We start from the raw sequence: 15,494 nt of genomic DNA, 5'->3' as shown, positions 1-15,494 counted from the left end.
GTAAACTTTCCTAGTATGCTACTGATATTGAAAACACCAATTTTCTACATTTTACCAAAATTCTGTGGCCAATATAATGTAATGAACGCAAGTCCCTTTTTAAAAACCAATTAATTTATTTAGTTTTGGCTGCACTGTGTCTTCATTGCTGTGTGTGCAGGCTTTCTGTAGTTGCAGCTAGCGGGGGCTACTCTTCCTCACGGTGTGAGGGCTTCTCATTGGAGTGGCTTCTCTTGTTGACGCACATAGTTTCTAGAGCTGGGGCTCAGTAGTTGTGGCACACGGGCTTAGTTACTCCGAGGCATGTGGGATCTTCCTGGACCAGGGATCGAACCCATGTCCTCTGCCTGTCCTCTGCATTGGCAGGCAGATTCATATCCACTAGGCCACTAGGGAAGTCCTACTTCTTTTTTTAAGTAACTGCTTTCAGAGGGATTTGTTAGCTTGATTGCTTGGCTGGTTTGGGCTTTTGTTTTTAACTTCCTAGGCTTAGCCTTTTTTTTTGACCTGTAGGACGACTGTTCTTCAGTTTAATTATTGACGTTTTACCATTATTGGATTATATTTTCTCATGGCCTTGTCTGCAAATTTTCCATTCCCCAAAAAGATTCCTTACAACCACAGTCTCTTCCATGCCCACCCCCCCACCAAGAATTGACATGCTAAAAAGTGGTTTGAATTCCATCTCTGTCTGCACCTGATTTGCTGTATGTCCTTGAGCAAGTTAGTTAACCCTTGGGCCTCATTTTCTTCATCTGTGAGATGAGGAACATAATCCCCGTTTTTGCAGAGTTGTGCAGATTAGAAATAACCTATGTAAAGTGCAAAGCACACTCTCCAGCACATAGTAAATGCAGCTGCTGTGAGCTGCTGTGATCTTGGGTCCCTGCCATGGAATGTGTGTCTCTGTCATTTCACCCCGAGTTCTTCCAGGCTGTGAGAATTCACTAAAATACCAATATCAATAATTTTTAGCATAAGACTTAGACTGTGCAGAAGCTAGTCCTGTCAAAACAGAATTGTTAGGAGGTGGGATGAAAGAATACACTATTTTGAATACTTTAAAATTTTTTTTTAATTTTTAAAAATTTGAATTTTAGCTTTCTTGGCAATTTCCTGGCTTTTTCCTTTTTTGGTAGAATCCTAGCTATTTTTTTTCCCACTCAGTTCTTTGATCTTTAATAATGCAACAGCTGTATTTGTCTATGTATTATATACATATACATGTGTGTATATATATAATATAATATGTTATTTATATATATTATATATATACACAGACACACATATATGAGATATTATAGAAAAATCCAAGTGAACGTTTTGGCCCACCCTATGTATGTATATGGGGGCTTCCCAGGTGGTCCTAGTGGTAAGGTACCCGCCTGCCAATGCAGGTTTGATCCCTGGGTCGGGAGGAGGGCATGGCAGCCCACTCCAGCATTCTTGCCTGGAGAATCCCATGGACAGAGGAGCCAGGCAGGCTGCAGTCCATGGGGTCACATGGAATTGGATACAACCGAAGCGACTTAGCTCGCATATATGTATATGGGACTTCCCTATCTGCCTGCTACGCAGGAGACCCAGGTTCAATCCCTGGGATGGGAAGATGCCCTGGATATGGTACAGTCCCTCCAGTTTTGCATTATTATGTGTATAAATTTGAGGGTATATCTATGTATATATAATGTGTACACACTCACTTATTGTCTCTATCCACACACATATGTGCTGGAGAAATTTTTCCCTACCCTATTATATATTCTATTGTTGGATTCTAAAGTTATTTTTTCCCCTTAGAATTTGAAGGAGCCGCTGCCCACAGAACCCCTCCTTATTTCTCTTTCTTTGTGTAACACTAATGTAGGGTGAATGGAAAACCTTCTCAGGCAGCACTTACCTGCCAGGTACTCTTTCCGGTGTCACCATCGTTGCAGGTGTAGGGCCTGAGGCCACGGCAGATTGTGATTCTTGTACTCAAGGCTGATGACTGGCATCATAGATGCAGAGCTCCATGGGTGCAGTCATCCAGAGTGCCTGCTGCAGCCCATGTGGAGACCTTTCTAACCTGAGTCAGCTCAGAAAACCACTAGTAATGCTCAGGAGATTGGGGACGTGAAAATTGGGCATTCCAAATATCCACTTAGAAAAAGACTAAGGACTCCAAAAGGATGCTGTGGAACTAGGGGGTCCCTGATGTAGCAACTAGTTTGAATTTTGACTGGGATGAGTTCCTTAGAGGGTTTTCCCATTTTAAAATCCCAGTTCCAGAACTGAACTGTTACTTTCTCCTGGGGAAACAAGTACATGTTTCCATTGATAGATCCAGTGGTCAAACAAGTTGTGATGATAAGTAATAGGAAATGAAGTTAATAGCCAGTTTCATTATTTTGGGGCTTGAAAATTGTAGTGCAAACTGATGAGGACCTACCGTATATCACAGAGAACTCTCCTCAATACTCTGTAATGACCTATGTGGGAAAAGAATCAGAGAGTGGATATATGTGTACATATACAACTGATTCACTCTGCCATACAGCAGAAACTGATACAACATTGTAAATTAATTATATGCCAATAAAAATTTTAAAGAAGAAAACTGTAGTGCAAAGTACTTTAAATATTTTACCTTTTTTTGAAATAAAAATAAGTGGGTTTTACAACCCAGGACTCAGTGGCAACCTGGAGGGGTGGGATGGGATGGGATGGGAAAATGGGAGGGAGGTTCAGGAGAGAGGGGACATAAGTATACCTGTGACTGATTCATGTTGATGTATGGCAGAAACCAGCACAATACTGTAAAGCCATTATCCTCCAATTTAAAAAATTGTTTTAAAAAGAAGTGAGTTTTACCGTTGCAGCTGCCTTCTTTTTCTCTGTGAGGTTATGTTGTGTATCTTGTATATACTTTTAATTAAATTAAAAGTTTTAATTAAATATGTATTAAAGCATAAGAGTTTATTTTGGAAAACTTGAAAATTCATGTTGTTTTTAATTAAATTCTGCATAGTACCTAGGCAAGGCATTTAGCCTTTAAGCATATTAAGAGGATTAGCTGGGGCTTGTTTTCTTTTGACATCAAGGTGACTTAAGGTTATAATTTAGGTGTGAATTTCCAATCAAGCGTTCCTTTATGCTTTTGTTCAGTTTCCTGGGAGTTAGGTCTATAATTAGATCAGGCGACTTGTCCTCAACTTTGAAAGGGTGCATTGTGCTACTTAGTAACTGCACAACACTTCACAGCCCACTAACCCAAGCGCAGGACTAGGACAATGCCGAGATAAATGTCATTCTTGTGGGACTTCCCTGGCAGTCCAGTGGCTGAGACTCCACGCTCCCAATGCAGGGGCCCAGATTCCATCCCTGGTCAGGGAAATAGATCCCACATGCCATAACTAAGAGTTTGAATGCTGCAACTAGAGATGCCACATGCCACAACTAAGACCCAGTGCAGCCAAATAAATAAGTAAAATAAATATAGTTTTTTAAATGTCGTTCTTGTGCTTCCGAGAATCCTAGGCACCTCCATTTCAAAAGTGATTAAGAAGAAAACTAAAAGTCAATCATTGAAAATCTTGTTACCTTGTGAGATATGGTTTTAGTCCGTTCAGAGTTTTTTGCTTTTAATAGTTATTAATGACATTTTAAAAGATCATCATAAGCTTTATTTGAATATTTATTGTATCATATTTACAATGTATAGTTATGGGCTTGAAGAAATATAATATAAGCTTGTCTCTTTGGTGACATTTGTTTCACTAAATTATTTCTGTAATCTAACAATGATACAAATTTAAAGCACTCTTTGTTGTTTTTACCATGAAACAAATTGTATTTCACACCTTAAACTAAGAAATGGAAATAATTCTGGGATGCAAATGAAAATATTCTGAAATTGTTGTGCTTCAAATTAATTGACTTGGAAAATCTTAGAAGAAAAGAATAGATTTGTAAAATTATTACCTATAATAATTTTGTTTCATTGACTGTTCTTTTTCTAGGATTTACTAACCAGACATAAAGTGTTGGTAGCAGACTTTTTAGAACAAAATTATGACACTGTAAGTAGAAGTCATTTTTAAGTCTCTATCTCATTCTTCCTTTCTCTCTCTTCTTCTTAGATCTCTTAGCCCTTACTTCTATTTATGAGAGAAGTTGAAACCAACCATCCACCCGCTTGGTTTATTACCCAGAAGTCAGATCATTAAGAAACTATGAAAAATAGAGGATAGCAGGAGATCAGGGCGTCCTTGTTTTTCTTATCTCTTCCTGTTGTGCTCTGGAGCTCCAGGAAACAACTAGCACCAGCTCACTTTGACCTTGACTTAAGAGCATCCATGTTGCCCTTAAGAGGCAGTGTATATGTACGTGCTAAGTCCCTTCAGTCGTGTCCGACTCTGTGTGACCCGATTATAGCCCACCAGGCTCCTCTTTCCTTGGGATTCTCCAGGCAGGAATACTGGAGTGGGTTGCCATGCCCTTCTCCAGGGGATCTTCCCACCCAGGGATCGAACCGGAGTCTCTTATGTCTCCTGCATTGGCAAGCAGGTTCTTTACCACTCGTGCCACCTGGGAAGACCCAGAATACTAGAGTGGGTTGCCATTCACTTCTCCAGGGGAATCTTCCTGACCCAGGGATCAAACCCAGGTCTCCTGCATTGCACCAGATGCTTTACCATCTAAGCCATGTAGGGCATCCCACCCTTAATAAAATGAATCCTTTTACATGGTTGATAACTAGGTTCACTGACTAGTAGAAACACCAAAATATACATCTGTCTTCCAGCTCCCTTCTCTAAGGGTGAATCCATCTCATCCTTTTGATAATCAGCTATCATTGTTACTGAACCAAACTTACCCAGCATGCAGCAAAGCCAGTCTGCTGACACCAGGTTGTGGTGAAGGAAAGTCCAGCATTTACTGCAAGGCAATAAATGCTCAAAAGACTCAGATCTTGAATAGTTTTCCAGGAAAGGGTGAGGGTTGTGAGTGGACCGTCTTCTGACTGGTTGGTAGTAAGGTGACAAGGTGGTATATCAGGGGTTAACATCATCAACCCTTTCGTTTCAAACAGTATGAGGTCTTCGTACTTGTGGTCAGTATACAGTTAACTTCTTCCACCTGGTGGGGATTTCATTCTCTCTTAAACAACTCAAGGATATGACTCAGGATATTATCTATAGACTTTATGGAGGAACTGAAGATCCCTGACTTTGTTTTTGGCTAAACTATTACTGTTTTGTCTTGCTTGACTGTTGTCCTTTGTTTCTGCATTTTCTCACTTCTCTGATTAAATTTGCTCTTTGGAACCTGGGCCTTGGAGGGTAAACATTTCCTAGAAACAAGAAGTGGGAGACTCGGGAAGGTACATCCCCGGGATTGCCCTCAGGGTCCTGCTTGGTTTCATCATGTAACTCTTCTAGGAAGCTTTCCCTAACATACACCCTAACCCCCTCACCCCCAAACACACACAAATACACACACACTCTCTCTCTCCCCGCCGCTGCCATTCTCCTTCTTTCTCACACGTTTTCCACATTGTACAGTATTATTATGGTGTGTCTTTATTTCTTTCTGTCTGGTTCATAAGCTCCCTGGGAGGCAGGAACCTTATGTGTCAAACACAGGAGTTCAGAATGCAGTACAGATTTATGTCCAGTTGCTTTGCTTCAGAATCCTGCTGTATCTCTTACTAATTATGATTCTGAACAAGTTTCTGTGCCTACTAAAAAATGAAGATATTAATAATAGCTACTTCATAGGGTTGTTGGAGGAATTTGACAAGATTTAAGGTTTTGGGGATAGCACCATGGATTAATTTTTATCATGATTACTTACATCCCTAATACCTAACTCAGTACCATATATTTGGTGGTGTTAAATGAACATTGAATAAGCAGACCCAACCAAGAGCTGCTATGCTTTTGCTAAGTGTATCAGCGATAGAAACAGCATTCGGTTCAGTTCAGTTCAGTCTCTCAGTCGTGTCCGACTCTTTGTGACCCCATGAACCGCAGCACACCAGGCCTCCCTGTCCATCCCCAACTGCTGGAGCCTACCAAAACCCTTGTCCATTGAGTCAGTGATGCCATCCAACCATCTCATCCTCTGTCTTCCCCTTCTCCTCCTGCCTTCAATCTTTCCCAGCATAAGGGTCTTTTCCAATGAGTCAGCTCTTTGCATCAGGTGGCCAAAGTATTGGAGTTTCAGCTTCAACATCAGTCCTTCCAATGAATACTCAGGACTGATCTCCTTTGGGATGGGACTGGTTGGATCTCCTTGCAGTTCAAGGGGCTCTCAAGAGTCTTCTCCAACACCACAGTTCAAAAGCATCATTTCTTCGGTGCTCAGCTTTCTTTATAGTCCAACTCTCACATCCATACATGACCACTGGAAAAGCCATAGCCTTGACTAGACGGACCTTGTTGGCAAAGTAACATTTCTGCTTTTTAATATGCTGTCTAGGTTGGTCATAACTTTCCTTCCAAGGAATAAGCATCTTTTAATTTCATGGCTGCAGTCACCATCTGCAGTGATTTTGGAGCCCAGAAAAATAAAGTCAGCCACTGTTTCCATTGTTTCCCCATCTATTTGCCATGAATTAGAGTAAAACATAGCACAGGCTTAGAGACAAAACTTTACATGATTTGTTGCAGTGTTAGTTTAGCTGCTCTAGACCAGTACTGTCCAGTTGAAACATAAGGCAAGCCACTGTGTAATTTAAAATTTTGTAGTTAGCCACACAAAAAAGGTAAAAGGAAACAGATGACTCTGGGAAGCTATGGAATACCGTACCCATATCCTGTGTTTTCACACATCCAAATCATAGAAATTAAACTATGGCTTTCTTCTTCATAAATTGTTTGCTGCTCTTCCTTTGAGATTAAGAATTATCAATGTAATCATGAAATCAAAATTATCAAGAGAAAATCCATGGAATCAATTGGAGATCATTGATCAAAGTGTAAAATATGAAGGGAGAAAAAGATTACTGCCAGATGTATCCAAAAGCTTCAAGACCAAAAGAGACTCATATATTTTTGAATTTAGGGAACAAACTGCTATTATAGTTTGTTCCGTAACTGTAGATGCTGAATGGAATGTTAAAGACTCATTGTTGTGCAGTCACTAAATAATGTCCAACTCCTTGTGACCCCATAGACTGCAGCACACCAGGCTTCCCTGTCCTTCACTATGGACATAGTGCATAGTTTTCTCAAATTCATTAGGTATAATATTTATAATAAATGAAAATAAGAGGACAAAGATAGCTTATGACAAAACCTGTGTATCAACTACTCTTTTCTATAGAATGAGTGAAATAGTGTGTTGTGCAGTTTGCACTCAAGTATAATAAGCAACAATTTGAGAGGCCATAAGCTCATTCTCTCTGACCCTTGTTTACCTGCTGCTGCTGCTGCTAAATCGCTTCAATTGTGTCCGACTCTGTGCGACCCCATAGATGGCAGCCCACCAGGCTCCCCCATCCCTGGGATTCTCTAGGCAAGAATACTGGAGTGGGTTGCCATTTCCTTCTCCAGTGCATGAAAGTGAAAAGTCAAAGTGAAGTCACTCAGTCGTGTCCGACTCTTCGTGACCCCATGGACTGCAGCCCACCAGGCTCCTCCATCCATGGGATTTTCCACGCACTTGTTTACCTAAATTTGTCTTTATAGTTGCATCTTGTGTAATTTAGTAGTCTCACAGATACTGAGCCTATTGCACCGACCTGAGCATTAGCTTCCAGAACTCATCCTCCTTAAACATTTCCTACTTGTTGAGCTTCTTATTTCTTTAGTAGTAAACCTGAAGCTGGAGAACATGATATATGACCTAAAATAATGAAACTGGTAGCCTAGGGAGTCGATAATACCTTATATGCATGTATTTACATTTTGTGGTTACAAGTAACATTTACCACGATGTTTGTCTGCTACATTGAGTAACCCACAAAGTCCTTCTTGTGTTCCATGACAATCAGAATAAATAATAAGTCCTTCAAGTAAAAGAAAAAGAAATTATTGTGACTTTAACGTGAGCTCCATGATTTTGTTTTCTCAGTTTCTGAATTCTCTCTTGGGCATTCTCATCAGTGTGCACAGCTTGTCCTCATCACTCATACCTGGCATTTGGTCTTCCAAGGACCCTTTGCTACCCTCCCCAGCCCCTAAACTCTCTTGCCTTCAGTTCTCTGCTAGGCTTGCCCTCCCACCCAAGTGGCCTCTGAGTGTGCCTGTGTGTGACCAGAGGCTGACTGGATTTTCCCAGCTGCCAGAACTCTGTGTTCAACCGAATGACCTAGAGTGTGTTTGATGACCAATCACACTAGGAAACGGGCCCCTGTCACCAGCATCCCCCAGCTTCTGGGGAGAGTAGAAGTGCTCCCGAGAGGCCAGTTGGGATTCACATGGCCATCATGTGGCAGAGTGGCCCTATTCCTCTACCTGTTCATGCTGTGAATTTGCCAGTTTGATTCTTTATGAGTTGCTAAGTGTCTTCAATCTTTTCTCAAATTCAGTTCAGTTCAGTTGCTCAGTAGTGTCCGACTCTTTGCAACCTCATGAACTGCAGCACGCCAGGCCTCCTTGTCCATCACAAACTCCCAGAGTCCACCCAAACCCATGTCCATGGAGTCAGTGATGCCATCCAACCATCTCATCCTCTGTCTTCCCCTTCTCCTCCTGCCCTCAATCTTTCCCAGCATCAGGGTCTTTTCCAGTGAGTCAGCTCTTCACATCAGGTGGCCAAAGTATTGGGAGTTTCAGCTTCAGCATCAGTCCTTCCAATGAATACCCAGGACTGATCTCCTTTAGGATGGACTGGTTGGATCTCCTTGCAGTCCAAGGGGCTCTCAAGACTCTTCTCCAACACCACAGTTCAAAAGCATCATTTCTTTGGTGCTCAGCTTTCTTTATAGTCCAACTCTCACATCCATACATGACCACTGGAAAAACTATAGTCTTGACTAGACGGACCTTTGTTGACAAAGTAATGTCTCTCCTTTTCAATATGCTGTCCAGGTTGGTCATAACTTTCCTTCCAAGGAGTAAGCGTCTTTTAATTTCATGGCTGCAATCACCATCTGCAGTGATTTTGGAGCCCAGAAAAATAAAGTCAGCCACTGTTTCCATTGTTTCCCCATCTATTTCCCATGAAGCAATGGGACTGGATACCATGATCTTCGTTTTCTGAATGTTGAGCTTTAAGCCAACTTTTTCACTCTCCTCTTTCACTTTCATCAAGAAGCTCTTTAGTTCTTCTTCACTTTCTCAAATTATCCAAAGACTAATAGCTACCAGCAAGACTGCATAAACGCATTTCTTTAAAAATGGCATAAAATGAGTTATCCTGCAGCTCATTAGATGAGTTAATAGATGCTTTCTTCAGGACTTCCCTGGTGTTCTAGAGTTAAGAATCTGCCTGCCCATGCAGGCGATATGGGTTCCATCCCTGGTCTGGGAAGATCCGACATCTGAGGGGCAATCAAGCCCATGCACCAACACTACTGAGCCCATGCACTGCAACAAAGACCCCACACAGCCAAAAATAAAATAGATGTTTTAGTCAAAGTGATTTATTGGGAGGACTCAATTACTCCATTTTTCTACTCAATTTCTAATTTGTAGAACAGAGGGAAGCATGTCTCTGGTATCACCCGCCTCCTCGTCCCCTGGTATCTCTATGAGTAAGTGAGGATGGAGAAACGGGGAAGCCTCCCCATGGACAAAGGCAATCCGCCCAGAGATACACAGCACAACCGCTGGGCTGGGCTGAAGGACTGGGGATTTACTTCTGAAGCAAACAGACTTAATGCAGAGAAATCACTGCTGGGTTTACATTCTTAATATTTCTTTTCTTTTCATTAGATTTTTGAAGACTATGAGAAACTGCTTCAGTCTGAGAATTATGTGACTAAGAGACAATCTTTGAAGGTAATGTCAAATTTCTTTAGGTTAGAGTCTCCAGAAGTTGACATTCTTGTTCCTAAATGACTGGTTTAATAGTGGACAAGTAGGAAATTCTCTGGCGGTCCAGTGGTTAGGACTCTGAGCTTCCACTGCAGGGGTCAGGTGTTTGATCTCTGATTAGGGAACTAAGATCCCTCAAGCCATTTGGCACCAGCAAAAAACAAACCAAAAAATAGTGGGCAAGGAAATACAGAAAAATTCTTCTCTTTTTTTGTAACTTGAGAACTATTTTCTATGTTATGACCATGTATATTGGTCACTCAGCCGTGTCCGACTCTTTGTGACCCCATGTAGCCAGGCTCCTCTGTCCGTGGAATTCTCCAGGCAGGAATCCTGGCGTGGGTTGCCATTTCTTTCTCCAGGAGATCTTCACTCAGAGATGGAACCTGGGTGTCCTGTACTGCAGGTGGATTCCTTACCATCTGAACCACCAGGGAAGCACGTGTTATGACAGTACTTTATAGCAAAACAAGCTAAGTGCCCTGTTTCAAATACTTTTTGGAAGTAACAGTAAAAGTATTGAGTACAGCGTAAGCACAGGATGAGGAGTCTGTGTTCGTATGTAACCAAACAGCGTTTGTGATATGAGGTTCTGTCTCCGATGAAATGCCTGTCCCTCATCAGACGGGGACCCGGCAGAGTGGAGCCACACCCGTCCATGAGGGATCTCCCCTTCCTCAGTGGAGAGGTGCCTGGAGGCAGTCATTTTGTCCACACGAAGAGGGACAGCTCCTGAGAGAGTGGGCATGGGCTGGAGCTGTATCTCTGCCCCTCAGAGCTTCAAAACAAGGTTTTTGGCAGATAATAATTTGCTATCTTTTGTCAAGCCGTTTATATGATGCTTGAGCTTACTAAATATTATTTTATATTATTATTTTATTTATTATTTCTAAAATATATTACTTTTATATTATAGAACAGTGCATTTTTTTCTAAATGTTAGATACAGTTTTAAGCTCAACAGATAAATCTATATATTATTACATATTCATATTCTATATATTATTTCTAAAATATATTATTTTTACATATTGACATTATAGAACAGTACACTTGTTTCTAAATATTGGATGCAGTTTTAAGCTAAAGCAATAAATTAAATCTGCCTTGTAGCACACATTTGTCAGTTCACTGTCCCCGTGACTGTGTCGGCCTTGACCATGCTCCCCTGTACCTGCGCCCTCGCTGCTCCAGCTTTACCCGTGGAGGGGGAGATCAGTGGACTATTTCCAGCAAGTCATTCAGCACTCTTTATTGAGTTTCTCCTTGTGGAGAAACCCATACAGTGTGATCCACATTGAAAAAAACATACCATGGGTACGCTGCTCTCTGTACTGGAGGTGAAGTAATGAGATGGAACTTCAGGCAAAGGCCATCAATGCTGTGTTCTCCCATGTCCAGAAAGCTTGTTAAAAGCAGTTGAAGGGGCTTCCCCGGCAGGTCCAGTGGTTAAGAATCCACCTCGAAGTTCAGGGGACATGGGTTCAATCCCTGGTCAGGGAACTAAGATCCCACATGCCGTGGAGCAACTAAGCCCACACACCTGTAAGTACTGAGCCCACACTCCATACCTAGGGTCAGTGTGCCACAGTGAAAGATCTTGCATGACCTAACTAAGACCCTATGCAGCAAATAAATAAATTAATTAAAAATATTTTTTAAAAAAGAAGCAGTCAAAGATGAGAGTGCATCTTGTTGGGATAGCCATGTACTGAAAGAGTCAAGCCAGGGAAACTCTGTGTTACAGAGGTAGAGGACTTTGGAACAGGAAACAGAGGTAACAGTGCTCTAAAGGGTCAATGTGTAGCTAATCTGTCATGAATTTTCCAAGTCCTTCCTCTTTTTAATGGGCATCTGTCAGATACTGGACCAAAGTAGAGAGGTTGATGTGAACTAAGATGCTTGAACAAATATGGATCAAGAAAGCTGGGGTCATGGGCTTAGAGTTGATCCTCACACCATTTCCCACAGTGATGAGAACTTGCGGCAGATTTTTCTGAGATTGACAGTCTCTAGGGCTTTAGGCAAAGTTATAAAGCTGACATTTTTTTACCCAGGTATCTCCCTTCTTGGACTTCTTCCTGCTTTTCTTTCCCACTGTCCTGTCATACCGTCATACGCATGTGCCCTCATTCTCTTCTCAGGATGTTTTCAACCCCACCTGGTCCTGTTCCCTTGTTAATATTTGTAAAATGGTTAGAGCAGAACCCATCAAATGGTAAGGGCTGGATATATTTGCTAAAGAAAATTGAAGTAAATTTCATTAATAAATATTCTTCATCATTGTCCCCAGAGTTCAGTCTCTGGAAGGCACTGATCTATCCTAAATAAATAATTGGGACTAGGGTATGAATTAGAGGGCTTCCCAGGTGGCTCAGTGGTAAAGACACTGCCTGCCACAGCAGGATATGCATGAACAAAGCTAGTGGAGGTGATGGAATTTCAGTGGAGCTGTTTCAACTCCTGAAAGATGATGCTGTGAAAGTGCTGCACTCCATATGCCAGCAAATTGGGAAAACTCAGCAGTGGCCACAGGACTGGAAAAGGTCAGTTTTCATTCCAATTCCAAAGAAGGGCAATGCCAAAAAATATTCAAACTACCGCACAATTGCACTCATCTCACAAGCTAGCAAAGTAATGCTCAAAATTCTCTAAGGCAGGCTTCAACAGTATGTGAACTGTGAACTTCCAGATATTGAAGCTGGAGTTAGAAAAGGCGGAAGAACCAGAGACCAAATTGCCAACATCCATCAGATCATCGAAAAAGCAAGAGAGTTCCAGAAAAACATCTATTTTTGCTTTATTGAATATGCCAAAGCCTTTGACTGTGTGGATCACAACAAACTGTGGAAAATTCTTCAAGAGGTGGGAATCCCAGACCACTTACCTGCCTTCTGAGAAATCTGTATGCAGGTCAGGAAGCAATAGTTAGAACTGGACATGGAACAACAGACTGGTTCCAAATTGGAAAAGGATTATGTTAAGGCTTTATATTGTCACCCTGCTTATTTAATTTATATGCAGAGTACATCATGAGAAACGCTGGGCTGGAGGAAGCACAAGTTGGAACCAAGATTGCCGGGAGAAATATCAATAACCTCAAATATACAGATTACCCCACCCTTATGGCAGAAAGCAAAGAAGAACTAAAAAGCCTCTTGATGAAAGTGGAAGAGGAGAGTGAAAAAGTTGGCTTGAAACTCAGCATTCAAAAAACTAAGATCATGGCAGCCAGTCCCATCACTTCATGGCAAATAGATGGGGAAACAGTGAGAGACTTTATTTTGGGGGGCTCCAAAATCATTGCAGATGAAATTGAAAGAAGCTTGCTCCTTGGAAGAAAAGCTATGAGCAACCTAGACAGCATGGTAAAAAGCGCAGACATTACTTTGCCAACAAGGGTCCATCTAGTCAAGGCTATGATTTTTCCAGTGATCATGTATGGATGTGAGAGTTGGACTATAAAGAAAGCTGAGTGCCAAAGAATTGATGCTTTTGAACTATGGTGTTGGAGAAGACTCTTGAGAGCCCCTTGGACTGCAAGGAGATCAAACCAATCAATCCTTAAGGAAATCAGTCCTGAATATTCACTGGAACGACTGATGCTGAAGCTGAAACTCCAGTACTTTGGCCACATGATGCAAAGAACTGACTTCCTTGGAAAAGCCCCTGATGCTAGAAAAGACTGAAGGCAGGAGGAGAAGGGGATGGTGGAGAATGAGATGGTTGGATGGTGTCACCGACTCAATGGACATGAGTTTGAGCAAGCTTTGGGGGTTGATGAGGGACAGGGAGGCCTGGCGTGCTACAGCATGGGGATGCAAAGAGTTGGACATGACTGAGCGACTGAACTGCACTGGGTTTGATCCCTGGGTCAGGAAGATCCCCTGGAGGAGGAAATGGCAACCCACTCCAGTGTTCTTGCCTGGGAAATCCCATGGACAGAGGAGCCTGGTGGGCTATACTCCGTGGGGCCGCAAAGAGTTGGACACGACTGAGTGACTGATCACACACACACACACACCTGTATGAGTTAGGCTTTTTCCTACCAGGATGCATTTGCATTTAAAAATCCAAGCCTCTTCACCCAGTAGATGTATGATTAGTACAACGCGTAATACACATTTGGTGGGTAGCAAAGGTGAGAAAGACACATTTCTCACCACCCTGCTCTCCATCATCCAGCTTCTCTTCCTCTTTTTACATGGTTCTGCAGCTGAAGACCTCAGCACCATTCCCAGTGACACTGGCAGAGAGCATCTGACTTTGTACAGTATTTAGTATAGAAAGGCTCCTTTAAACTCTCCCCTTTTCGGGACTTCCTTTGCTGTCCAGTGGTTAAGACTTTGCCTTTCAATGCAGGTGGTACAGGTTCGATGCCTGGGTCAGAGAACTAGTTCCCACATGCTGCAACTAAATATCCTGCATGCTGCACAAGAAGACGTGGCACAGCAAACAAAGGCATTAAAAAAAGAAACCTCTTCCCTCTCAAACTGATTGTTAGCTGCTTATTTACAGATGCCCCAGCCCACTCATAAGGTCTCTTTCTTGTTCATTATTAATCCACCCACACATACTACGTAAGCCACCATTTCTGCCTAGAATCCTTTACAGCTGACTATCTCACCAATATTTGACTTACAACGTGGTAAAACCGAGCATTGGTCAGACATTGAAAAGCACTAGTAAAAGGCAGATAAGGCATATCAAGAATGCAAAAATTGTTCAAATCATTATTGAAGATGTCCTTTTTGAATGCTAGATTCTAGGCAGAGGTATTGCTTGGATGGTCTTGTATCGCTCTATTCAAGGAATGAACTCCTTAAATATTGTTTGCTCTTTCCTTCAACCAAAGAACATGGTTCTGGAGAATTCCCCCATGCGCTGGTGGGTTTTCCTTTGGGAAATTAGATCTGTGGTAGCAGTGTGTCCTGTTTTGATGTAACAATGTTTATATCTCTGGATTCTGTAGTATTTTGCGATATTTCATGATTTTAGAAAACAAGAGAGGTTAGATTATTGTAAGTGTATTTACTCACAGTACTGTGTAAGTAATAGACTGAAAACTAGGCTATTTTCTGATTCCAAAGTATTTGCTACCTGCTGCTTATTATTAATCATATTCTAAATTTTTTGAACTATCTTGAGGTGTTTAGATTCCTGGTGTCAATAAAAAGTAATTAACAGAGAAACTCCTTTCACTCAGGTGACACAGCTTAGGATTTATTTCTTATCTTCTTCAGAGGCCTGTTATTTAATTACTAGCAGGAAAGATTATAATTCAAAAGAAGCTTGGTGGAATTTGGATTTGGGGATGGCTCTGATATAAGCATCTGAATGCAGAGTTCCAAAGAATAGCAAGAAGAGATAAGAAAGCCTTCTTCAGCAATCAGTGCAAAGAAATAGAGGAAAACAACAGAATGGGAAAGACTAGAGATCTCTTCAAGAAAATTAGAGATACCAAGGGAACATTTCATGCAAAGATGGGCTCGATAAAGGACAGAAATGGTCTGGACCTAACAGAAG

At 41.7% G+C, this 15,494-nt stretch overlaps 1 protein-coding gene across 5 annotated transcripts in view; it reads left to right on the top strand.

Moving 5' to 3' along the window:
* Positions 1–15,494, top strand: part of CAB39L (calcium binding protein 39 like) — a 94,634-nt gene that overhangs the window by 62,466 nt on the left and 16,674 nt on the right. For all 5 annotated transcript variants that reach the window (XM_040266971.1, XM_040266969.1, XM_040266970.1 and 2 more), the window contains 2 exons: positions 4,002–4,061; positions 9,867–9,932. In XM_040266971.1, coding sequence (XP_040122905.1) covers positions 4,002–4,061; positions 9,867–9,932 — 126 coding nt within the window. The remainder of the gene's footprint in view (positions 1–4,001; positions 4,062–9,866; positions 9,933–15,494) is intronic.

Source organism: Oryx dammah, unplaced genomic scaffold, assembly GCF_014754425.2.
Source record: "Oryx dammah isolate SB20612 unplaced genomic scaffold, SCBI_Odam_1.1 HiC_scaffold_24, whole genome shotgun sequence".
NCBI classification, from domain to species: domain Eukaryota; kingdom Metazoa; phylum Chordata; class Mammalia; order Artiodactyla; family Bovidae; genus Oryx; species Oryx dammah.
The sequence above is the reverse complement of the archived record's forward strand: the minus strand, read 5'-3'. Positions and strand labels throughout refer to the sequence as shown.